General features: G+C 37.3%; 1 protein-coding gene across 1 annotated transcript; it reads left to right on the top strand.

Moving 5' to 3' along the window:
- The first annotated feature begins 17,809 nt into the window (after positions 1 to 17,809).
- Positions 17,810 to 19,991, top strand: LOC114474517 (homeobox protein otx5-B-like). The gene is given in 7 exon segments (XM_028464901.1): positions 17,810 to 17,888; positions 17,891 to 17,968; positions 18,394 to 18,401; positions 19,041 to 19,193; positions 19,350 to 19,754; positions 19,756 to 19,903; positions 19,906 to 19,991. Coding segments are annotated over 7 exon segments (897 nt in total). The 5' UTR covers positions 17,810 to 17,869.
- Positions 19,992 to 25,382: the final 5,391 nt, after the last annotated feature.

The following is a 25,382-nucleotide window of genomic DNA, read 5'->3' on the forward strand; positions in this document are numbered from 1 at the left end:
GATGCATTGTACCAGGTTATAGCAAAAATGCTAATTTCCACCTGTAGCCCCTGAGCAGGTTGATGTTACAGTACAACAAGTGATTTTAAATGTAGATGAGCATGTGATCATGGATTTATACATTTTAACATCATAATTAACATACATTTAATTTAAAAAAGTTTGAAACATTCTAACATTTTCCACCAACCCTTTCTCCAGGTGAACGGCTGCTACCTTATGACGTCGTTACTGATCATGAGCGCAAGTTTGATTTTCTGGAAGCCCTTCTTTAGTTGAATGAGCAAAAGCTTTAAGTGTTGTACATGCAATAATCTCTGTTGGCAGTGTGTTCCACTGACCCATAACGATTACAGAGAAGGCAGATTTAGCAAAGGCAGTTTTACATTTTGGGATGCTGTATTCTCCTCTAGAAGTAGAACGAGTAGTTTTATCAGCACTTAAAGTTATGCATTTTCTCAGAGGAGGTGCAGTGACGCCATTAACAATTTTAAAAAGTAAGGGAACATTAGAGTAGAATATTAGGTTTTTAAAATTCAGAATTCCATACTTTGTTAGTATTTGACAATGATGATAGCGCCTGGGTTTCTTATCATAGATCTTGAGCGTATATTTATATAATGATTCAAGAGGCCCCAGAACTGTTTTACAGCACTGTGACCAACTTGATATACAATACATAAAATGTGACAAGATCATAGAGTTTAGGTACAAATGGGACGCCTCAGTAGTAAGAGATCCCTGTATGTATCTAAAGTTGAACAAGTTAAATTTTGAAGTCATTTTAAAGTTTTTTTTTACATGATTTTTGAAGTAGGTACCTAAGTAGGTAAATTATTATCATTTTTAATATTTTTGCCATCAATAAAAATGTTTGAATAAATTATGCAGTTTTGACAGTTGTGACAGTTTTGACACAGCCAGTCAGATACTTTTTGCATTTGATCAGTTAATTTTGTTGCCACATCACTTTAAAATTTTCCTTGAAAACAAACAGCACTGTATCGTCTGCGTACATGATAACATTGGCCATGCAGACAGAGGGGAGGTCGTTGATGTAAATACTAAAAAAGGGCAAAGGTTCCCAAGATGGAGCCTTGCGGCACTCCCTTGATGTAATCGGTAGGTGGAGAAAGAACTTAGGTATAGCATTCAGCATAGCACGGTTACTTCCAAAGGCAGTGTAGAGAGCTGCCTTTTTACGTAAATGTGATAAATCGTCATCTTTTGGGAGGGGGTGTGGCCTCCTCCTGCCTTACAGTGGGTAGGAAATAGCGATGTTTAGCGATTTCTTCTATGAAAAGCACAAAATGCTGACACTTTCAAACTTATAGGTACTGTAGGCTATCGGAAATTGAAAAATAAATAATTTATAATTATATTATAATTAAAAGAAATAATGCCCTGTCCAGGGTGTACCCCAGCCCAGCGCCCAATGAGAGCCGGAGATTGGCACCGGCAGACCCCCACAACCCTGAACAGGAATAAGTGGGTCTGAAAATGAATGAATGATGATAAAACAAATAATCAAAATATCAATTCACCCTTGGGTAGGCACCACCTACCTTGCCAACCCTGACTGCACATCACTAAATGTTATTCCTTCGCTTCTTTATCTCTTTGTATGACCGTTTTTATGTGTTTCTTTGATCTGGTAAAATATAAAGGATTGAGTTTTAAACTTTGGTTTCAATCAGTGTTATTTTGATTTATTTCTCGTCATAGGCCGTGTTCGAAATGTCATACTAACACTACTCATACTAAGTTTGACATTAAAATGAACATGTAGTGGGTTCACATTAGATTGTATGAAAACATTGAGTATGAGAGAGATACCCAGATGTATACGTATTCGTAGGGCTGTGCGGTATGACCAAAAATGTATATGACGGTTTCACAGTATACGACGGTATTATTTTTTCATGCATAATCAGGTGTTCACAGCATTTTCTACTGGTTGAGAGAGGAATTAATGCAGTAGATTGACTATGGTCTATTTTACTGTCATGATGAGTGAATATTGTAGAGTAAATCCACACTAGTAGTAATACAAGTTTGCAACAGCAGCTACTGTAAATGGCTAAGTGTGCTTCAGCTGGCTTAGCTTTAGCAGTAGCTTGATTTCTAGCTTTAAATGCTACATACTCAGTTTATGTGGTGGTTTCTTATGGTGAACAACATAGCCTTTTGTTTGCAGCTCCACCAGGACTTATTTTCACGTTATAGGAAATACAAATTTTGATCCTTTGTTCTCTTTTTTTGTGTATTACTGCCAAACTGCCGACATGCTAAGCTAACCGTGCCTCCGTGTCCGTGAGTGTTGTTCTCCGGTAACAGAGGCATGCGCACACAGGCACATGCATATATGCAGCTTCAGAGCTTTCAATTATGTCTTTCTTATCCATTTACACATAATATTTACACCATAACTAACACCAGAGCGCTACTGTTTACCTTCCTATTTAGAAGTGCAATAATGTTGAAAAGGGTCCGGTCTGAAACGCGGCGCAGCATAGCGTTCCGAAAGTTGTGTAATCAAATACACCGATACAGCAGTATATTGAAAATTAATATCATAACAAAAAGATATACTTGTATTTGGTATGAACCGGAATACCACCCAGCACTACTATATTGTATATGCATGGTGGGCACACTAGTCATACTTACCCACCCCACGATGCATTGCGTGAAATTGTTCTGGGACCGGCTTCAAGCTAAAATTCAAACATCCCCTTTTTAAAGCAAAAGCATTTCTTCTTGTCTTCCAATACTTTTCTAACACTTTTATAAATAAGGCTCTTGTTTTGAAGTGAACCAGAAGTTTAGTCAGCAGCACAACGGACGGTCTCCAAAAATCTCTGAGATGTCGAAAAGAAAGTTTTATGGATCCAATGGCTAGATGTTGATATTCTACTTGGTCACTTTCTCGCTTAAAAGTATTCCAGAGCTTTCAAAGGTGGAGATCAACAGAGATATTTAGCCTCAGTGTGCTTCTGGTTTTAGTCGTTGTCGATTAGAAATGCTTCTTGGAAAACTTGGAAGTATACTTCAGTGCTCATTATCCTGATACTTATAGTATATACTGTAGTAGACAGTATATACTCATTGAGTTTGTAGTGTATAGTATGTTAGTTTTAAACACCATCATAGTCTTTTGACTAAAATACAACTTCATTTTAGTCCAAATTTAGTCATCAGGACTATCAGTATTTCAGTTCTAGTCTCATTTTAGACAAATACATTAAAGATTTTAGTCGAGTTTATGCATTTTTTAAAGATTGAATTACTATTGATCAATCTGATATGGGATGGTATTAATGTTTGTAAATGCATGCTGACAGATTTGATGTGATCAATGTGGAAGACCACATGATCTCATGAGTTATGATTCAATTTAACTAAATTATAGATGTTTTTTTATTAGTGGATGAAAATATCAATATCAATCGTTTTCACCCATGTTTTTTTTTTTTGAATTAGTCATAGTCTTGTTAATGTAACAAAAAATATAGTCGACTAAAACTGACGAAATGTTTTGGTCAAAATGAACACACGTTTCAATCCTACAGAGATTCCTGTGCCTCAGCCATTCTCAACCACATCCTAATGTGTCCACCTATTTATCCAAACTCCTTAACACTATAGTCTTTTTCTCTATTAATGCCAGAACAACCCCCCCACCCCCCACCTGCCACCATATGAACATATGAAGTGTTGACCCTGTGGCTGGTGTCTCCAGGTACTGGGACTGCCCGCCTAGCTGAATGGGCACATAGCATTGGGGTTGTGTGTGTGTGTGTGTATTTGTGCGTTGGGTCACAGCATGGGGATTAGGTGTGTGTGAGTTATTGATGGTGACAGCAGCCCCAGCATTAGGTGCCCTATGACAGATTTGGTGGGTCTGTTTTAGACACACTAAGCTGGATTTACCCGCAGCAGTGTGTCAGCAGTGATGCAGCCCGCCTGGACCTCCTGCAAGTGCACAGCAGACACACGTACACACACAAACACACACACCTTACCTGTCCACCTGACCCTGGCTTAAACCCTTTCACTCAGTCTGTGTCAATGTATGATATTCAGAAAACATCTCCTGATATTTAGAAACTCAGTGGACTGAGATCATGCATGACGTTGTAAAGAATATCACTTCATTTCTTATCAATTTGCTTCTTTTGGAAGTATACTTTTGTATGAGTGTGTGTGTGTGTGTGTTCTCCCAGATCACTGTTACAGCCTGACCATTGTGAGCAGGGGTGTTGAGTAAGATCCTGACCCACCAGCGGGTACTAATCGCACACATTCTTTGGGATTAAAATGGCCAATTAACAATAAGGGAGCTATTGTGGCCCGTCTCCTTCTGCGTCACAGTTAAAGGTTTTTGTGTGCATGCTTGTCAACGTGCGCGCGCTTTGGTCTCTGCGCGTGCATGAGGGCAAGGCTCCTTTGTGCAGTGCATTGCTACACACACTGTCGGCCAGGTTTAACCCTGTGTGCCCAGGTGAAAGAGGTTTCAGACACACCTTCTGAGATCAATATTATGTAATATCATCTTCTTATTCTTCTTATTTTCACTATATTAATATTATCTCATTATTTGGGCAACTTTTGTAATTGCAACTTTTGTAATTACATTACATTAGAAGCTGAGAATGAGGAATGAAATAAAACTAACATTTGTGTCAATGTTTTCTTGCACATTGAACACTGAGCTCAAGAGGAAAATGGTCATTGGTTTAAACTCAGTCCTGTTCAGCTCTCATGTATAGGGCGCTGATTGTAAAGTTGCACATGCTAAAATACATAGCAACTTTTTTTGCAACATTTAGCAACAAACCATGTTTAAAAAAGATGTATGAATTTTTTTTTTCTGTGACTTTTGACCAAAAATTTATGGCAGTATTTGTGAAATTCATTTTCTCGTAAAAATATAATGTAAATCAACTCTAAATCCAAATTTTAAATATTAAATGGTAAATGGACTTGATTTTATATAGCGCTTTATCACCACACTGAAGCAGTCCCAAAGCGCTTTACATATCAGCTCATTCAACCATTCACTCTCACATTCACACACCAGTGGGACAGGACTGCCATGCAAGGCGCTAGTCGACCACTGGGAGCAACTTCGGGTTCAGTGTCTTGCCCAAGGACACTTCGACACATAGTCAGGTACTGGGATCGAACCCCCAACCTCTCGATCAGAAGAGGCCTTAAACATTAAATATAAATGTTAAATCTAAATCTAAAATTAAACTAAATATTTAGCTAATATGCAAATCCACTGGTAGTACCAAAAATAAAAGCTCATTGAGGTGAATTTGCATATCAGCTAAATATCTAGTTTCACCTGTGACATTTAGATTTAACATTTATTCAACATTTAGATTTAGATTTAACATTTAGATTGAGATATAACATTTAACATTTATATTTAATATTTAACATTTAGATTTAATATTTAGATTTAAATTCAACATTGACATAATATTTTTTTGAAAAACGTAAATATCTCAATTTTCACAAATATTGCTGTAAATCTTGTCAAAAGGAACAAAAAAAAAATCGTATACATTTTTTAAACGTGGTTTGTTGCTAAATGTTGCAAAAAGTTGCGGTTTATTATAGCATGCGCAACTTTACAATCAGCTCCCCATACTCATGTTGAATTACTCTGCAGTTTGAAAGTGCACAATCACTAAATATTGCAAGTCAGATGGTAGTTTTGTCTATTTAAACTTGTGGTATTTGAGTGGTGTGAGTTTTTGGGTAGTTGCGTGTGTCCAGAGGTAATTGTATGCATCAGTGTGGCACGTGTCAGAGTGTGGCAGAGGATTAGTGAGGATCAGGGCCTGTTGCTCCACTTCCATGATTACTACTGCTGTCTCCTGCCATATGATGATGGGTTGGTGGGGCTGCAGGTGGGGGGAGGGGCAGGGGTGCAATACAAGTTACTGTCCAACACACTCAGTGCACACTGAGCCCCTCTACCCCACCCGCTACAATAATGACCTCTTCCTCATCAACAATACACACATGCTCCCTAAACACATGGCCAGGGGCCCTTTATATACACACACACACACACACACATGCACCGACACACAAGCGCACACACAAGATGTATCATTAGGCAGTGCACATGAAAGCATGCATGAATGCACATTCAAGCTAAGGTTTGGATTAGTGCTTGTGATAGGAGGTAACTACAGTTTACAGCCTTCAAACTGCTGGGAATTCAACCTCAGTCAGTGTTTATTAGTCCATGCAGTGATAAACATATCTGTGCACTTGTTAAAATAATTATATTGCACGCCGCTGCTAAGTAGTTAAAATATTAAGTTACGATTCATTATATGTAATTTTAGTTTTTTCCCCCACAATTCTACCTCATTTTTTAAAAATATTGTTGTCTTTATGGTCAGGCCTGCCTATGAATTAATGCTTGATGTTTTATTGTGTGTAGTGTCTAATAGTTTAGACCTGGGCAACATATTGACATTCAAGATATATCAAGTTTTCTATTTTGGCGATATAGAAATTTACAATATCGCCTATATAGATATATTATTATTTTATAGCTTATTTTGGATTAAAATACAAACTTTAGGAGTTGCTGCTTTCGCTACTTCTCAGAACGACATGAAAAGCACAGTTTGATGGATTTCTGAGTGCGTTCTATAACAAACCTTCCCCTAAACAAGCCACACTACAGAACTCACTCACACTTGCTGTCCCTTAGAAGATAAAAACCTGTTTGTTAAATGTCTGTGTGGCATTTTTCATCAGCAAATTTAACCTAGAATTACCTTTCCGGTAAGACTTTATTGAGTTCAAAATATCGATATTTATATCATATATTTCCATTTTGAGAAAAAAATATTGAGATCAAAATGTTGGTCCAAATCGCCCAGCCCTATAACCTAAGTTTCAATATTCCTGCAGGTAGGGCTCCAAAGAAAACAATGGTTTGTTTTAACAAATGTATATTTTCTGTATTTATACAACATGCTGTATATTTTAAGGGTATGGCGATATATCGTACAACAAAGATATTGCGATGCACCTTTCTGTCCATGCTACATCTCAACTGAACTCAATTTATGTCTCAACACTTTTTAATTACAGGAGAAATAGTCAATAACCAAAGGTCTCAATTGCTGCCAGAAAATGTAGACATGTTAATATTGTTGAAAAATAACGTCCATATTTTAAATATGGGCTGTGAAGACTGTAAACTGATGTTTAAATAACTTGTTATTCAAAGTTCATGCCCAGAAATGAATTTTTTCTTCAATAATGCCATAATGACATGATCTGGTTTTTTATTTTAGAATGGCATGAATTGTCAGTCTCTGTTTTTGCAGAGATATTTTTATCAATTATGGCCAAATGAGTATGTGCTTGAAGGTTGGATGTACAAAGAGGTGTACATACTCGTACTCTGTAGTGTTATAAAGGGTTATATTTGCAGGTGCAAAGTAAAATAGCGTGTGCAATTTACCTGGTTTAATTCTATGGGACATGTGCATAACAAATGTGTTTGTTGTTTTTTTTTAACTCATTTTTATATATTTCTCGTTTGGTGTATTTTTCTGTAATGTATGTTTTTTGGAGTCATTATGTATTTTTGTATCTTTCTGTTGTGTTTTTGTGCATTTTTTGTATAATTATTGTTTTTAGTTGCCATTGTAGTGTGATTCTAGAGTCATTTTGTGTATTTTTGTATCTTTTTTGTATCTGCATTTTTCTTTAATATGTTTTGTGGGGCCTTTTTATCTATTTTTGTGCATTTCTGTTGTCGTTTTGTGTACTTTTTGTATAAATATTGTTTAGTTTTTTGCTTTATTTGCTTATTTAGCATATTTTTTATTACAAATACCTTACGTGTGGTGAGGGCATGTTTTGAGATGTGCGTGTGTGTGTGTCCATCTCCATGGGTTCTCTCTCACACATGCAGGCACATCAGTCGTGTACAATTCAAACATCCGGGAACTCCTCCGTTGTTGCAACTCTCGCTCTCTCTAAACGGCGCTGTGTGCATTCAGCATCTACATCCAAGGTGCACATTTGGTTATATAGCATGTGGTGAAAATATAGCGTTTGTAATACCGTATCCGCAGAGAAATTAGCATTTTTTGCCGTTAGCTTTCAACACAGCCGCGGCCATTACCCGCCAATAACTACCGGGTCCCGTCCGTCCGGTCTAAACAGCGAACGGTCAAACAAACATGAAATTAAACATTTTGAAACGTAATCACCAAATAAGGAACAGTGAAAAAGTATGTTTCCTCAAAAGAGAAGTCCATAGGAGCTCAAAACTTGCAAAAGAGCATTAAACTATCATATTCTCTCTCACTCGTTTGCCTGGGTGCAGGTCTGGTGCAACTTCAGGTCTTCAGCGAGCGATTGGCTCTGGCCGCACACGTGACTCTAGCTTGCCACTGTGATTGGCTCTGTGCAGTGAAATAGATAAAGATGGTACGCTAGCGCCCCCTCACACTGAGGTCAAAAGCTGAATAGGTTTCACTTGTGGGTGAACATGAATGTGCCGACCGGGCGAAATAAAATTCAAATAAACGTTTTGAAATGACCAAATTATTCCAAAATAACGGATGCACAAACGGGTATTTGGAATCAAACAGATACTGCATCGGGGAGATATTTGCTCCACACACACACACACACACACACACACACACACACACACACACACACACACACACACACACACACACACACACACACACCTTCCTTGCTTTTATAGGTAGATGGAAAATGGTCCTATATATTCATCCATCCATTTTCAGATGCACTTTGTTCTATTTCAGGGTCGTGGGGGTCTGGTGGTGCCTACCTCCGGCTCACATTGGGCGCTAGGTGGGGGTACACCCTGGACAGGGGGTCCTATATACAGTATGTTATTGTTTATTTATATTTCACAATATGTATTTGAGTTGAAAGGGTCATACCCAAAGTATATGCAAGTATACCCAGAGTTAGTAAAAAATAAAAGCATGGTTACTTTTCAAACTGCATTTTTATTTTCCCTTTCCATATTATATCGTCTCATCCCATGAACTTTGGATATCCGGATGTTCCACCCTTTTTTTATCTCATTAAACTTGATAATATAGAGACACTAATATCTAGGATTTAAATGATTTTTTTAATGGAAAAAAGTTGCTTTAAAACAAAAGTAGTTTTGTATGGTATAATGTACAGAGGTATTCACCATCATAATCCTGACAACTATTGCCTGCATTTAATCATTTTACCATCTATTAGAAAAGATAATCAATTAGTTTAAGTGCATGTTGTTTCATGTACAGATGTCTACATCCATAACATTTATTATTAGTATTAGCAGATGCATTTGTTCAGGACGGGTCAATATAAGTGCATGAGTATGAAGGCATGAACAGGTGTCCACATGTTAATACCCCAGACAGTGGTCCGACTGGGTGCCACACACACACACACACACACACACACACCACCTGCTACGGTCTGCAGAAGATTAGTGCTCTGTACCCTTGAAAGAGACAGCAGGACACACACACACACACACACATTGGGGGTCTGCAGTCTGTGAAATTGATGAAGATGAGCCTGAGACATTGAGGAAAGATAAATCCATGGTCCCCTTGAGCATGAAACTGATCAAGTTTGAAATGACTTTAACAACATGACATCTCACCCCACGTTTCCCTGAAAACAGGAACAAGCAGGTCAGAAAATGGATGGATGAAATATTATATCTCAAACTGGAGTGCACAAAAATGACCATGACTTAATTTAATGCTAATAAATGCTAATAATAATAATAGGGATAATCCCAATCCGATATTGATATCAGATATTGGTCCATTATCTGCCAGAAAACAAATATCAGATTTTATTGGACTGCATCTAAAATCTCCAATATATATTATATTATATTATATTTATTCAATTGTAGAATACTGTAGATATTGTGTTGAAGGTTAAAATGTATGAAACCAATTGGTTAATAATAAATGGGTCAGTTTTTGTCATACCTACTGTTGCTGAATATTGTTCTCTGTTTGAGTAACATCACTTGTTCTTTTCTAACATTCCACACTACAAAATAAGTAATAAAAGTATGTATGATTCGTGCTGATATCGTATCAATATCGGTATCGGCCAATATGTAAGGCGGCAATATCGGTATCGTATCGGAAGTGAAAAAGTTGGTGCCCAGGGAGTGTCACAATACCACATGTTTTGGTCACGCCCATTACTACAAGATTTTTGGAATTTGGTTAAAATTAAGGATGTAAAGTAAGGCAGTTAAAAATCGATTCATAGGTATGACGATTCACATCGATGCTGTGAAAATTGAACCGCAGTACTTTTTTAACCAGCAGAGGGCGCTACCCAGAAGTGTTGGTGGCGAGCGAAATCGGCTAATACTTTCTTTCTGGCCATCTTCTACTCTTAGACATATTCATAAATGATTCATTACCCCTTTAGCACCGAAAGAATATCTGTAATATTACGTGAATATCTGTAAAAGTCACGTTTTTCTATTAGCTCTGTCTGCTAGCATAGCATCTCTTCTTCACTGCAAAATAGCTGCATGCCAACCGACCACTGGGTTACCAGCGCCCTCTGCTGGTTCAAACAAATATCTGACCTAAAATACAGTAAAATGACTGTTTTTTTTTTTTTTTTGTTTTTTTTAAGTCCAATTGTTAAGGCACAAAATACATTTTCAGTTGCACTTTTAAAAAGAAAAAAAACTATTATGCAGTTTTGTATTGTTTACTATAGATCAGAATTTAAGTAATAAGCTTCTTCTTCATTTGTATTATTTCTTTATTTATTTCGATTAAGATTTATTTTTGTTAAATTGCATTGTTTTGAGTAGTTTATCAAGGGATTCTTTTGACAATGAAAAATAGTATAGTATTTTACAAAAAAAAAAAATAAAGGAATATTTTTCAGTCATTTATATACAGTCATTTTGTAAAATAAATTGTGAGAGAATCGTATCGTGAACCCAGTATCGTGAATCGAATCGTATCGGGAGTTGAGTGAATCGTTACATCCCTAGTTAAAATCGTATTGAAAAACATTTTAAATCTACAAACAACTTTAAACTGGGACAAACTAATATTTGGCTCGATAAAGAGATGAAATGTCTGTTTGGTATGCTGAGTTTAGCAGCACAAAAATCGATCACAAAAAGATGGTTAAATTCTTTATTACCAACTTGGATTATTGGTATAATTTGGTATATAAAATTTTTTGTTATGGAACGCATTACATTTCATATAAGACTTCAAATAGACAAGTTTGACAAAATCTGGGAGAAATGGAAAACTTATATCTTGTACAGGAGGCCTGAGTATGTACAGTATGACCCTCTGTATTACATGTATAAGTAACACAATCATATAATTGTATTATGTACACTTGTTGTTTTTTTTGTTTTGTTTCTGTTTTATTTTTGTTTCTTCTGTATGGAATTTTTTTGAAAAAAAAGAAAAGAAAAAAAAAGCTTACATAGAAATAATCATTGCATTATTATTGCAGCACTTGAATGCAAAAAACACAAGAACATAACCTGCAGGTTTAAATGTTTAAAAGCATCATTACATAAACAATCTGAGCTTGAGTTATTTTAGCCCCTAACACAATCCAAATCCTTCCTTAGTCGACACACACAAATGCACACACACGAACACGCACATGAATATGCATGTTTGTACACTAATGGCATTCAGTGCAAACAGCAGGAGACCTTAATTTCTTGAGGCCCATTGTTTTTCTGCAGAAACCTGATGCAGGAGGACACATGGCGTGGGTAGAGTAATCCTCATTTTATACTCAAACCAGGAGTTAACACACACACACACATACACACACACTGACCTCGATACTCTCTCTCACACACACACACACGCACACACACACACACATACAGCTTTGCAAACTATAAAAAACAAAAGGTGGGTAAATATTGTATAAATGAATTATAACAACATTACATTTCTAAATGTGACATTAAAATCATAAACTGATACGATCAGAAAACTAAGGTGGAGCCAACGCTCCTCCCATCTCTCCTTCCTCACCTACCCCCCCCCTTCACCATATTACCACCTTATTCCAGGTTCACACTCCTCTACTCTTGCTTCGACCACAAACAACTTCCATCCCAGTTACCTCCCATTATTATTATATCTTCTAACAAGTAGAAATCAGATCAGCCTCCAGTGTGTTAGTCCCTCTCTTCATCTCACACACACACACACACACACACACACACACACACACACACACACACACACACACACACACACACACACACACACACACACACACACACACACACACACACACACACACACACACACACACACACACACACACACAGACCTCAGTGGCCCTCACTCTCCTCATCCCATAGAACCCAGTTACCTTATCAATACCAATGGATTCATCAGCCTCAGCAGTGTAGGCCCCGCTCTGTGCTCCAGTGGTAGTGAGCGCTCGCTTCTCTCCATCACCCTTCCTCTGTCAATCTGGCCACAAACCCCTCTTTCCTCCCTTTATCCCGAGGTAAGATACTTACTTTTCAGATAAAGCATATTATGATAAATCGGCTGAACTCTGTGCATGTGTGTATGTGGGAGTGTGTGACTGTCACACACACACACACACACACACACACCCTCACACACACACGCTCAAATACGCACTGTAAGTACACAGTGTGCACGCTGACATACAAAAATACACTGTGTGTATCGAACAATATGATGTCAGACGTACTTAACAGCTGGGAAAGTGTGCGTGAGGAGGATTTGTTTGGGAATAAACCATGATTTGCATGTTCTGGGCGTAAATTTTGGATTTTTATTCAATGTCTACATAAATTCAGATACAAAATCAACTCAATGTTTCTATCAAACAAACATGCAAATACTCAGGACATTTGAGTCACATGCCTTAGAAATGAACAACTGCAAAATCACATTTTTAATGATTTCATTGATCAATTGCTGAGAAGTGAATATTTCTGATTTCTAATGGTGCAGCAGAAAGTTTGATTAAACTCTTTGTATCTCATCGCTACAAACACACAGAAACCAAATGGATCAGAAATCCCTGTTTTTGGTTTCCTTTTATAAACGTCCATTGTTTTATCTCTGTTTTTCAGAGGACATCTAATGAAAAAAGGTGGGTAGAAATAGCAGAGCATATGGGCCAACGTTCTCCAACAAAGTGGGGTGGAAGTTAAGGTCAATGCAGGAAAAAAAAGAGTTGGGAGAAAATGAAAACTAAATGAAAGTACAACGGCAGCGTTTGCCTCTGGGACGTGTAGCGTGCTTGCTTCAAAATAGGATGTTTATGAAATGCCCTTTGTGTGTGTGTGTGTGTGTGAGTTTAGATTAGATGTACTAAGCTTCTTATGTGATGGTTGTCCTTAATTTGCTACTGCTCTGGGTCCTAGTGCGTCAGGCCTAAAACCAGTCATTTATTCTGAAGTTCTTTCCACATAAACAACCAGGAAAGGTCACTTGTTATTCAACAACAATATATTACTGTTGAGAACAATAGTTTTTATTTATGCATCTATCCAAATCAAATAAGAAATAAACACAAAGTGCTGTACATATATTATGCTACCAATGAAGGTGGAACCATCTCATTTCCAGGCCCATGCAGCTATATTCCGGTTCAATATCTTGATAAATGTTCAGACGATAGTTTTTGGAATGTATAAGGCCGGGTTTCTATAAAAAATGAACCACATTGTAACAATTATTTTATAGAGATTAAAAAAGCACATATTTTTGGTCCAAATATAATAAAAATGTATTTAAATATATTACAAATGGAACTTTGCTGATATAATTTTTTAACTGTGATGTTAACACAATGTTCACAAATTCCAATCCATCTATAATGTTATTTAAACACAGAATAGAAATATATACAAAATATACAGTAAGAAGCAAAATAGAAGCACAGCTCATGTTAATCTACAGGTGGGAACCTCATGATACGATATGTGATATAAAGCTCACGTAAACGATTATCTCACAATATGACAATACTGCGATTATCGATATATTGGTCAGAAATAAATCTACAATAATCTATGACATAACAAGAAGAAGAAAAAAAAGATTAAGTGAAAAAATATATTTTTTATTTTATATCTCTGAAAGACAATAAATTGAAAAAGTGTCAAATGAACAGTGACACTATTTTAGAGCAACATTTCTGTAAATAAGTGTCAACATACCAATGTAAACGAATAAGTATCTCCAATAGTGCTTTCTGTAAACAAAAAGTAAGGTCTTTCTTACCAGTGACACCAGTATAGTGCAATATTCAGGTAAACAATATATTGGTTCCTTTAACAAACAGTAACAAAATTTCTGTGAAGACCTACCTGCACATTTTAGTGAAGAGAAAAGGTTTTGAAAATAATAAATAAATCTTAAAAAAAAATTATATATATATATACATATATATATCGATAATCAATTGCGCGACAAAATATCGCGATATATCGCTGTATCGAGATATTGTCACACTCCTATGTAAATCATGACCTAAAATCTGCAAATGTTGTTTTAAGTTTCACATGTTTCCCTTTTTAATAAATCCAAACTCTTCTAAACATTGGCCTAAATGAAGAATTCATATAAATATATGTTTCTTGGGATTTTTCACCTGACATGGGAAACTACTGGACAATTTCTTACAGTAAATTATTTATGTTGAAGTTCACGTTATTGTATATTGACCTTTCAAGCCATCAAACTGCGAACTATTTAAAAAAAATAATAAAAAATTGTTACATAGTCTATGTAACTCAGAAGAATGATTACAGCTTGATTACATTTGTTTTGTGTAAATATTAAATGACACTAAGAGTTACTGGGTTGTTTAAAAGTTCTGAAACATGTATTTTAGCGGTGTATATCTCACTGTTTCTGCTAACATAGCTTCTTATTAATTCACATAACACAGCCTATAGCTACAGCAGAAGCGCGTGGCAGCGTAATGAATGCTCGTTCACTGCAGTCCTGTGCGCGCTCACGAGCACGTTCACGCGTGCTCTGTTCCCGCCGTTTCGGGCCCGTCTCATTTGAAGGTCTCGAGACATTCTTGTTGCCAAGACAACCAACATTTAGCTAGCATGGCCTTTTTTTTTTTTTTTTTTTTTTTTTTTTAGCTAAAGCTAATTCTCTCCCAACAACAACAATAACATGTAAGGAAATAAACAAACAGAAGTGACGTACCTGTGACCCTTTGAAGAAACAGTTGAATCCACTCTGGCACGCGCACATTTAGGAAGCGGAAGCTCACCTGAGCAGCTGAAGCCTTTTTATGAAGCATGGAAAAGCTTCACTGTGTCTCTGTGGCTCCGTGTGTGTCTTTATATCTGTGCTTTGGCTTTACAGAAGTGGATAAACCCCTTATACAGTTTGGGCTGTATTAGACATGTGTGTGTGTGTGTGTGCGCGCCGTGTGGATTTTAAACTATAAGAAATCCGATTCAATTAACAAGCAGAGAATCGGCTTTGGACACTGAAATTGTCCCGTCGCAGAGCAACGCTCACATGGGCCACGAGGAGGAAGATGATGGACCAGCACGCGCGTTATTTTTGGGTTTATGGGGGGAAAAAAACATCCTTTTGTTGTAAATCTGATCCTAATATTGGCAAAATACCATATACAACACTGTTGTAAATGATCCGATCAGAAACCTAACTTCATAGTATTCCAATCCCTTTATCATCTCTTTAAAACTCTAAAGCTAAGACCAAATAACTTTGTATTGAATTTTAAATGTAAATGTAAAACATATAGAATTACTTTTCTCTCTTTAATTTATTTTTCATACCTGTACCTTAATAACTGATGTGAAAACCGACGTTTGTAAATGTACTGTATAACTCAAGCCTCTTGCTTTGTTATTGTCACCTATTGTAAATTGTATCAATAAAAAAACGCAAAAACATTAACAAGTTCATCAAATCTGACTAATTAATAAAAAGATTTAAATAAACAAAGTTGTTTTAAGTAAAAAGTCCCAAAAATAGTTTAAAAACTGACCTTAAACTTGAACATGATCAGACTGTCTTTGTTTAGTGATTAATAGACATATTGTTGTAGATTGGCTCATATACTTTTAGGGTAAATGGGCACGTTTTCTGAATCTTATATTTTCATTCTCTACTTTTTCTATTTTTTTTTTTTACCAAATCTTTTTTCAACAGATTTCTTTGGTTCCCAATCACTGGTCTGAGGCCCGGTTACCAGGAGGGGAATGTATTTATTTTTATATTGCAGCTAAATTATGTAGGGATACACTTTTAAAGAAGTGATTAGTATGACTTTTATATTTTTATTAATGAATGGAGAAGGAGCTGGAGGCCAGAGGGAGCATGTTGGGGATCAGGAGGGGATTTAAAGCAGAACAAGCGGTTCTTTGTGACTCTTATAATCCGAACTGTTTGTTCCCCCTTCTCCACCTCTCAGTTTCTGCCTCCTCATAGACGCCCAATTACTGTAGCAGGACAACCATAATATAAATTAACTATGAGAAATATTTTTTTTGGAAAAATATTGCCAAGTCATTGCATGGGGTTGTTGTTTAGATTATTCACATTGATTCCAGCAAATTCATTTTGTCTTCTTTTTTAAAATATTATAAATATGTTAAGGTTTCATTTGTTCAGACAACGTCTTTCAGGAAAAATATAGTAAAGCAAACAGCAGATGCCTCTGAGGAAGACTGGCAGTCAAAACATGTCAGGAGATCAAAGTAAATTCCCCGGAAAAAATAGTCTGAATAAATGAAACTTTAGAATTCACAGTATACACTTCACGGTATTGCGGTGTTTGCACTTGCATGATATTTATTATTATTATTATTATTATTATTATTATTATTATTATAGGCCTATTAGGATGCATTATTTTTAATAGATGTATTTCAAAAAGTGACCTTAACAAAACTATATAATGAGATGCAACAAACACACATATTTAGTATTGACAGTTCTATTGGCCTCTAAAGTTTATAGTTAATACAATTAATATTTAAATAAAATGATGCAAAACTCTATAGCGCAAACTCATCCTATACATGGGGTTCATGACACTGATGACTTGAGAGAGAGAGAGAGAGAGAGAGAGAGAGAGAGAGAGCAGGAGAGGGGGAGGGCTTTGTGTGTCTACTTGAGTAAGAAGTATTTGTAATTAGCCTGTCCTTCAGTCTTTCTTGTCCGCTGCAGCAGATCAACCCACTGCTCTTCTTCTCTTCAACTGATCACCTTCAGACCACATCGGGCATCGCGCTCTTTATAGGCAACTTTTCTCCTGCATTTTTCAGCAGCAGCAAATCAACCACCCAGTGCAGGGTTTGTAGAACATCCTTTTTTTCTTTTATTTATTTTTTTAAATTTAGTGTCTGTAAATTCGTTTGATAAATTGTGTAGAGCGCTTCCACATATTACTTTAACAACCAGCATCTATTTAATGTGTTAAGCTGCAAGAAGCGGTGCAGTCATTTTAGCTGTCTGGCTCAAGAGCACTAAGGATTTTAATATAGGCCTATAGATATTGAACAACAAAGAACAAAACAAACAAATAAGAGGCAAACAACTCAGGAAAGACAAAAAAATCAGGAAGAGGGTGAGAGAGAGAGAGAGAGAGAGAGAGAGAGAGAGAGAGAGAGAGAGAGAGGAGGTGAGAAATAGCCCCCCTCCTCCCTCCCCTGCCCGTAGAATAGTTCGGAGACCCTGCCCCCGGTCAGAGAGACGAAGAGAGAGAGTGAGGGAGTGAGGAGTGTTTTAAAGCAGCAGGAGGCATGATGTCCTACATTAAGCAACCCCATACGCCGTGAACGGGTTAACGCTGTCCGGCCCGGGCATGGATCTGATCCACTCTGCCGCCGTGGGATACCCCAGTAGTAACATATTGGACTTCTATAAGCTTTAGTCTTCTAAATGTGAGAAGAAGACAGGACGGGGGGGGAAAAAGCGGAAAAAAAAAAAAAAAAAAAAAAAGAAAACCACAAAGACACATGAAAAAAAAAAAGAAAAAAAAATAGAGAGAAAAATAATATTTTTGCAAAAAAAAACAAAAACAAAAAAAAACATTTCTATTCAGGTGTTAACTTTAAAACAACAATTTCGTTAAGGCTGCACTTTTATTCCTCCAACTAACTTAATCTAACAGCGATGACATGTGTTCATTTGACCTATAATTTCAACGGATTACGAGTCAAAAAAAAAAACAATGAATACGTGTGTGAATAAAAACGCGGCCTGTTCTCACACAGAATTTAAATCACACTCCAATCTGTTGCTCTTTCATGCAACCTATTTACAGCGAACACAGTCATTGTGTGTCAGGGTAGTTATGTTATTATTTGACCATGGGGGTGTTTCTGATGTTTTAAGGGCACTTTTAAAAGCCAGAGTTTCGACCATGAGTCGAATTTCGTTTTGCTTTTGGAAAATTTCGATCCTAAAAAATCTTAGGAATTTTTAAAAACTATATATCAAGCAATGTATCACTTAATCTGGATTTTTTTTTAATATTCATAGATTATTATAACTTCCACGTTCCTCTACAATTCGATATAGAACGATTAATCAATTTAAAATCAGGCCTCAAATTTAAAAGGTTAACATTTTAGAAATGAATTGTAAGTTATTTTTTGTAAGAGAAAAAAAAAAATACCAAAAGGAACGAATAACATTACGAATTTATAGTTACTCTGGATTTTCAAGAAAAGGCACACAATGCACATCGGGTGCTTTAATTAACAAAGAATATTTTAAACTTGAAATATAATATCTTATCAAAACATGATGTAGTCTATCGAAATTAAAACGCTGTTAATAATAATAATAAAAAAAAGAAAAAGTATTATTGGAAAAATTCCCTTTCAAGCTCTCTTCCCGTTTCTTAATTTAAAATGACGATACATGCTTCCAACAGCATGTTAAAGTGGTGAATTCTTCCTTTTCCAGGCACTTCCACGTAAACAACGTCGGGAGCGCACCACTTTACGCGCGCACAGCTGGACATCCTAGAGGCCCCTGTTTGCCAAAACTAGGTACCCTGACATCTTTATGAGGGAGGAGGTGGCTCTGAAGATCAATCTGCCAGAGTCCAGAGTTCAGGTAACATGTTAAAACAAACTCAGAAAAGTTTTCATTTTAATCTAGTTTTATAGTATATTTAGTCATCCCAAAATGAAGAAATGTTTCGATCTGTCTGCGTCTGACGGACAGTAAATATTACGCAAGTTCATGTTTTCTTTTCCATTGGTTCTCAAGGTGTGGTTCAAGAACCGCCGTGCCAAGTGTCGCCAACAGCAGCAGCAGAGCACAGGCCAGTCGAAGCCTCGGCCTCCTAAGAAGAAGGCCTCCCCGGCCCGAGAGGCCAACAACGAGGCCAGTGCCAACCCCAGTAACGGAGCCTACAGTCCGCCACCCCCCCCCCCAGGCACCGCCATCACCCCCAGCGCCAGCGCCCCGCCAGTGCCACCGTGTCCATCTGGAGCCCGGCCCTCCATCTCCCCCCTCCCAGACCCCCTGTCTGCGTCCAGCACACCTTGCATGCAACGCGCCACCGGGTACCCTATGACCTACACCCAGGCCCCCGCCTACAGCCAGAGCTACGTAGGCTCCTCCTCCTACTTCACCGGCCTGGACTGCAGCTCCTACCTGTCTCCAATGCACCCACCAGCTGTCAGGCACGGGAGGGGCCCTGAGCCCCATCACGGCCTCCTCCATGGGGGTCCCCCTCAGCCAGTCTCCAGCCTCGCTGTCCTCCCAGGGCTACACAGCGGCCTCTCTAGGCTTTGGGGCTGTCGACTGCCTAGACTACAAGACCAAGCTGCCTGGAAGCTCAATTTCAATGCTGCTGACTGTCTGGACTACAAAGACCAGAGCTCGTGGAAGTTCCAGGTTTTGTAAGAAAAACCAGAAACCAGGAACGCAGGGTGGTGGGAGAAGTGGTGAATCAAACAAAATCTAAACTAGCACTGAGAAGAAGAACTTGGGTCTCATAAATCTGTTGATCATATCAAAAAAGATAATAATCAAGAGTTGACTGACTGAAAAAATTCTGTATTTATTTTGTTGTGAGAACAGTTTGTGTGAAAGTAAACTGATCAGTTGATGCTTGGGTGGCGTGTTCCTACTTTAAACATTCATTTCCAAGAGAAAAAGCCTAAGAAAAGAAAACATGTGTATAATCTACATTACTGATGAAAAAAAGTGAAACATGTTACACTTACACCACAATTTTAATTTAATAATAGCACAACAAGAGATTTAAGGCTGGTTCCTTTGACTTAATATGATGCAGAATCAATTCAAACCACAGAACCTTCAATAACCTATACATCGTCTGCTGTTTTGAGCCCAATGACATGTCACTTCTCGCTAAAAATTTGATTTTGATCTTTTTTCTCTTTTTTTTCTGTGATGTGTTTCTTTTAAGATGGCTGATTTTTTTTTTTTCTTTTTTTAAAATCAACAATCTCACTCTGATGTACCTTCTTTCACAGCCCAAAAGGACATCTGAGGGGTGAAGCTGCACAGTGCTGAAATCAAACAGTTTGTAGTTAGCCTTATATTAGATAAAGCTCTATGCACCTGTTGCTGAAGAGAGGAGTTGGTGACTCAAGTTGTGCAGTTCAAACTTGTTGCCTTTGAGCATGATCACAGTAATAAGCCAAAAGGCTCATTTGTGAGTTTAAACGGATCACTTCCACACCTTGATTGTTGAGTGATGTTTTCCCCTCTACTTACAGTAGATGAAGAGTATTTTGTCAAAGTATTTTAATTTTTTTTGAAAGACTTTGTCTTGAAGTGTTTTTTTTCTGCTGGTGTACTGCTTTGGTTGTGTGTTGGATCAGAGGAAAAGACTGCACCCGAAAAAGGGAAAGGGACTGCACCCCCCCACCCCTCACCCCATTTTTGGCACAGAGAGTCTCAGCTCTGACCTCTAAAGATGTGACCCGGGGTGATGGTTTACCACTATGTGTTCAATGTTTTGTTAGGTTTTTTTTATGTATTAGACTTAAACAATATGTCTCTTTTTTAAAAACTGTAAATTTCTTTTGACGTAAAAATTTGTGTTAATTTGTTTTGAGGTGATATAATTATCAGTATTATGAATATCATCATTTCTGTTATGTCTCCAGCAGACAAACAAATTGCTAATATACTTTTTTTGTTGTTGTGGTTTTGTAAATATTAAAATTTGAAAATGCAGTCATGTCTGGTATCAGCTGTGTGTTGCACTCTTATCTCCACAGTAACACCTTATTTAGAAACCTTTTTTCTGTTCATATTGCTTTCCTTTTATCAACTCAGGGTTTAGTTAAGTAAAGTAGCAGTATTAGGACAAACCGCTATGTACGGCTCTGAAATATTTACTCTACCATCGCCATATGATTAAAGTCTGGTTTCTTTTCTGATAGTAAATATTTTGTACTATTATTTTTTTTTTTTATATTTTCTTTTCTTTTTGCTTTACCAGTCTCATAACTGCCATGCTACATGCTAGTTATGTTTCTTATTAAAAACAAAGAAAAGAAAAACTAAAATAAATCCAATGATTCAATGTTTTCTTTTGAATTCTACAATATCTGGTTCTTTAGAAACATTGACAACATATAAAGTTTTATTTTATTTAATTTTTTTGCATTAAAAGAGGAATTGGAAGGAGACCTATAACAGACAGGACAGGCAATATCTGGGAATATTCCACTAATCCATACACGATGTTTAGTTGAAGGGAGAAGAACGAGAGGGAACAGGACAGAGCAGACAGAAACCAGATTTAAACTGAACCATAATACAGAACTACTCCACCAGACCATAATTCACGAGTATACAGGAGATTGCAGATTATTTTGGATCTCTGAATGTTTGAGCGTTCCTGCTTTCAATAGGACACAAGGTCAGAAACCGGGAGTCTGAGAAGTGACATGGATGAAGTAGAGAAGGCAATTCATTGCCGATGCAGTAGAAACTATATAAACACATGATGTCACATGTAATGTCCTTTAGGTTTACTGAAGTCCAAGTGCAAATGTACGACATTCAGTGAGTTTATAACAACATTAGAAAGTAAAGTTGGGAGCGGTGGCCTAATGATTAAGGAAGCAGGTTTGTAATTGGAGGGTCACCAGTTCAAATCCTACCCGGGCCATCACTGTGGGATGTTGAGCAAGTCCCTTACCCAATCCAACTGCTCCCTGGGCGACTGCAGTTGGCAGCCCACTGCTACCCCTCGGAGAAAAATGGTAAAATGCAGAGAAGTATTTCACTACGGTGATGAATAAAGGTTACATTATAAAGTAGAAAGTGTCTTTTTGTACGGTTGCCGTACGAACAACCCCCGGTGGTAATGGTACTGTTACCAAAGTACTTAGTTTTAGGGTTAGGTTTAGAGTTAGGGTTAGGTTAGGTTATAACCCAATATCGCAACAATTTTTAGGGATAGGGTTAGGTTTTGGGTAAGGTTTAGTCTTAGGCACGTGACCTAAACTGGCCAAATAGGGGCGCTGCGTATGGATAGAATATCGGTACATTGATACGGCAACCTGTACGGATAGCCAATGCCTATAAAGTATAAAGTCATACAAGTAGGTGAAACATTGATGGTACACAAAATACCATATGCCACATAAATAATATGTAATAAAAACCAAAGACACTACTCTAGTGTTATTAAGATAATACAAGTGTCCAACTTATTCTTTAATGCTCCCATCATCAATTCTTTCTCCTCCTGTTTTCAGTGCTTTTTTCTCTCTGAAGGTTTGGAAAAGTCTTTGTCTTCTTCATTTTGTTGACTGTCATACTAGGCTGAAAAGGTCCTGTCGACCTCCATAAGGAACTGCCTGAGGCTTTTCTTGGTAAACCTCATATATGCAAGTCTTTGCAGCAGAGTAGCCAGTTGTTACCTAAAGCCAAATACACACAGTACATTAGCATTCGCATCGTCCACTTAGTACAGGTGCTCAGGTGGTATAACTAATCATTCTATCAACCAAGTCAACTCCACCCACTTTGAGGTTGAATTCACAACAGACATTATCAGTACTGGTTTGTTGTCGTAGCACTTCACCATACAGATCTGAGTAGACGTTTATATGACATTTAAAGAGATACATTCAAGGCGTGCCAAAGAAAATGTACCTGTATTGGATTGTCTATGAGGGCTTGGTCCTGGTGTTGGCTCAGGGCAATCATTTGAGCCATCAGCTTCTCCATCCATCCATCCATTTTCTGAACCGCTTGCTCCTTATTTTCCTGGTTGCAAGGGTCTGCAGGTGCCTATCTCCAGTGTTCTTAGCACACTAGGCAGGAGGACATCTTGGACAGGGCGCCAGTCCATTGTAGGCCATCCACATCGATCGGCTGATTTTTAATGCCACATCTGGGAATTGGTGATCTGACAATGTTAAAGTATGAACCAGTACCTGTCTCAGAACAATCAACAAGTGTTGTAAATTGACCTTTACACATATGTACATTGTGGCTGGTGATGTCAGTGGTCAGGGAGTTTCTTGTGATTAACTCAAGCTTGGAGGGCTTATTGTTAGACTTGCCAAATGTAGGCAGTAGAGTGCAATGATTTAATCTTTTTTACGCCATTTGCTGCTTTCCCTGATGGCTGAGAGCCACAGTGTGTTGTGTATTGACGATATTAGATGGTAAACGGTTCCTGTATTAAAGAGTTTTTCTTAAAAACAAAACTAAAGGTGAAAAGAAGGAAAGACATGTATGTCACCACCAGAGCGTTTACTGCGTTTGCTGCCTCCAAAGCTACTCCACTGTAGCACAACAACAATACAAAAACAGAAAAAGACACAAAGTCCATGTGACACTCAGCACAATGATTTACGCTGCGTCAGAAACTCAGTTATGATGTTGCGTATGTAGTAGTAAATATTGTTGATAATCTACTTTTCCTTTCTTTTCCCTTTTTTCCCCATCTGCCTCCATTTAAAGTCAATGGGAGAGATGCTCAGTTTATTACAAATGACTCCTTGACCTGTGATGTAACGCAAATAGGCGTCTCGCTACAAACATTGAATGGTGCCATGTCTCATGTGTTCTTCCCACTCATTCAGCTAGCCCTGAACAGATTCAAATCCATGTAATTTATGTGTATATGTATGTATTTATGCATTTATTAAAAAAAAAAAAAAAAATGATTTCACTGGGATCATTTACAGCTATTTAGCAGCACCAGAATAAGCTAGGACCTACATTACGTCCCTGGGCCTATTGTAACATATTAGCATTTTAGCAAAACTAAGTCCTTCTGAACACATACAGTATATGTACAACATGTTTAGGAGTGTGGCAGATCATTATTGTGGGATGGCAAACATACAGTGCTTTACAGTTTTACAAAGATCAGGTATGAAATTCCCAAAACTACTGGTTCAATCTCCAAAATGTTTCTCATTCATTGGAAAGAGTGGAAAATACTTTGAAAAATCCATGCAAATGATAATACAATTAATTGCTGTTTCCTGGATTGTTCAGATAAATGCAATGATGAGAAATATACCAAAAGGGTTGGAATGAACTGTAAATGCATATCTAAACAAAAAATAGCCATGAAATTTGATTGGACTTCTTACCATTTTACAATAATGTTTGGGTTTGGTGTGGTCATCCAAACTTTCTTCAGCGCTGATTTCTTCCCATAGTGAGTTCAGTAATCTTTTGACACCACTAGATGGTAGTGAATATGCTTTAAGGCCCCAGGTAAGCAGAATTACTGTATCTACTGAGGTCATAACCAAAATGTGATGTCCACACATGTGGATTGCAGGATCATTTTTATATATTTCGTAGAGTTGGCAACAATGTAAACAAAGTGAAAAGCTACTTTTGATCAAAGCCATATACTTTGCACACTAAATTCTATTGTTTGGGTGTAACTTACTACAACATGTATTTATTATTATAACATTTTCACACAGGTGAGCTAGCTCCTCTATCTGTCCTTCTTGTTGTACATTATTCCAGTGAGGAAACTGGTCAGAGTTTCACTGGGATTTATCCGGACAACACTGAGCATTGGGTACAACTTCATGGTGACACAGCAGATAGTCCATTATAGTAAAAACATACAGGGGAGTGTAGTCATTTAAAGCCTTACAACACTGGGTGAAGAGTGCCTGCTACAGGTCTATTATAGATAGATAGATAGATAGATAGATAGATAGATAGATAGATAGATAGATAGATAGATAGATAGATAGATAGATAGATAGATAGATAGATAGATAGATAGATAGATAGATAGATGTAATCCCCAGCTGCAGCATA

The sequence above is a fragment of the Gouania willdenowi genome, chromosome 13 (assembly GCF_900634775.1).
Source record: "Gouania willdenowi chromosome 13, fGouWil2.1, whole genome shotgun sequence".
In the NCBI taxonomy this organism is placed as follows: domain Eukaryota; kingdom Metazoa; phylum Chordata; class Actinopteri; order Blenniiformes; family Gobiesocidae; genus Gouania; species Gouania willdenowi.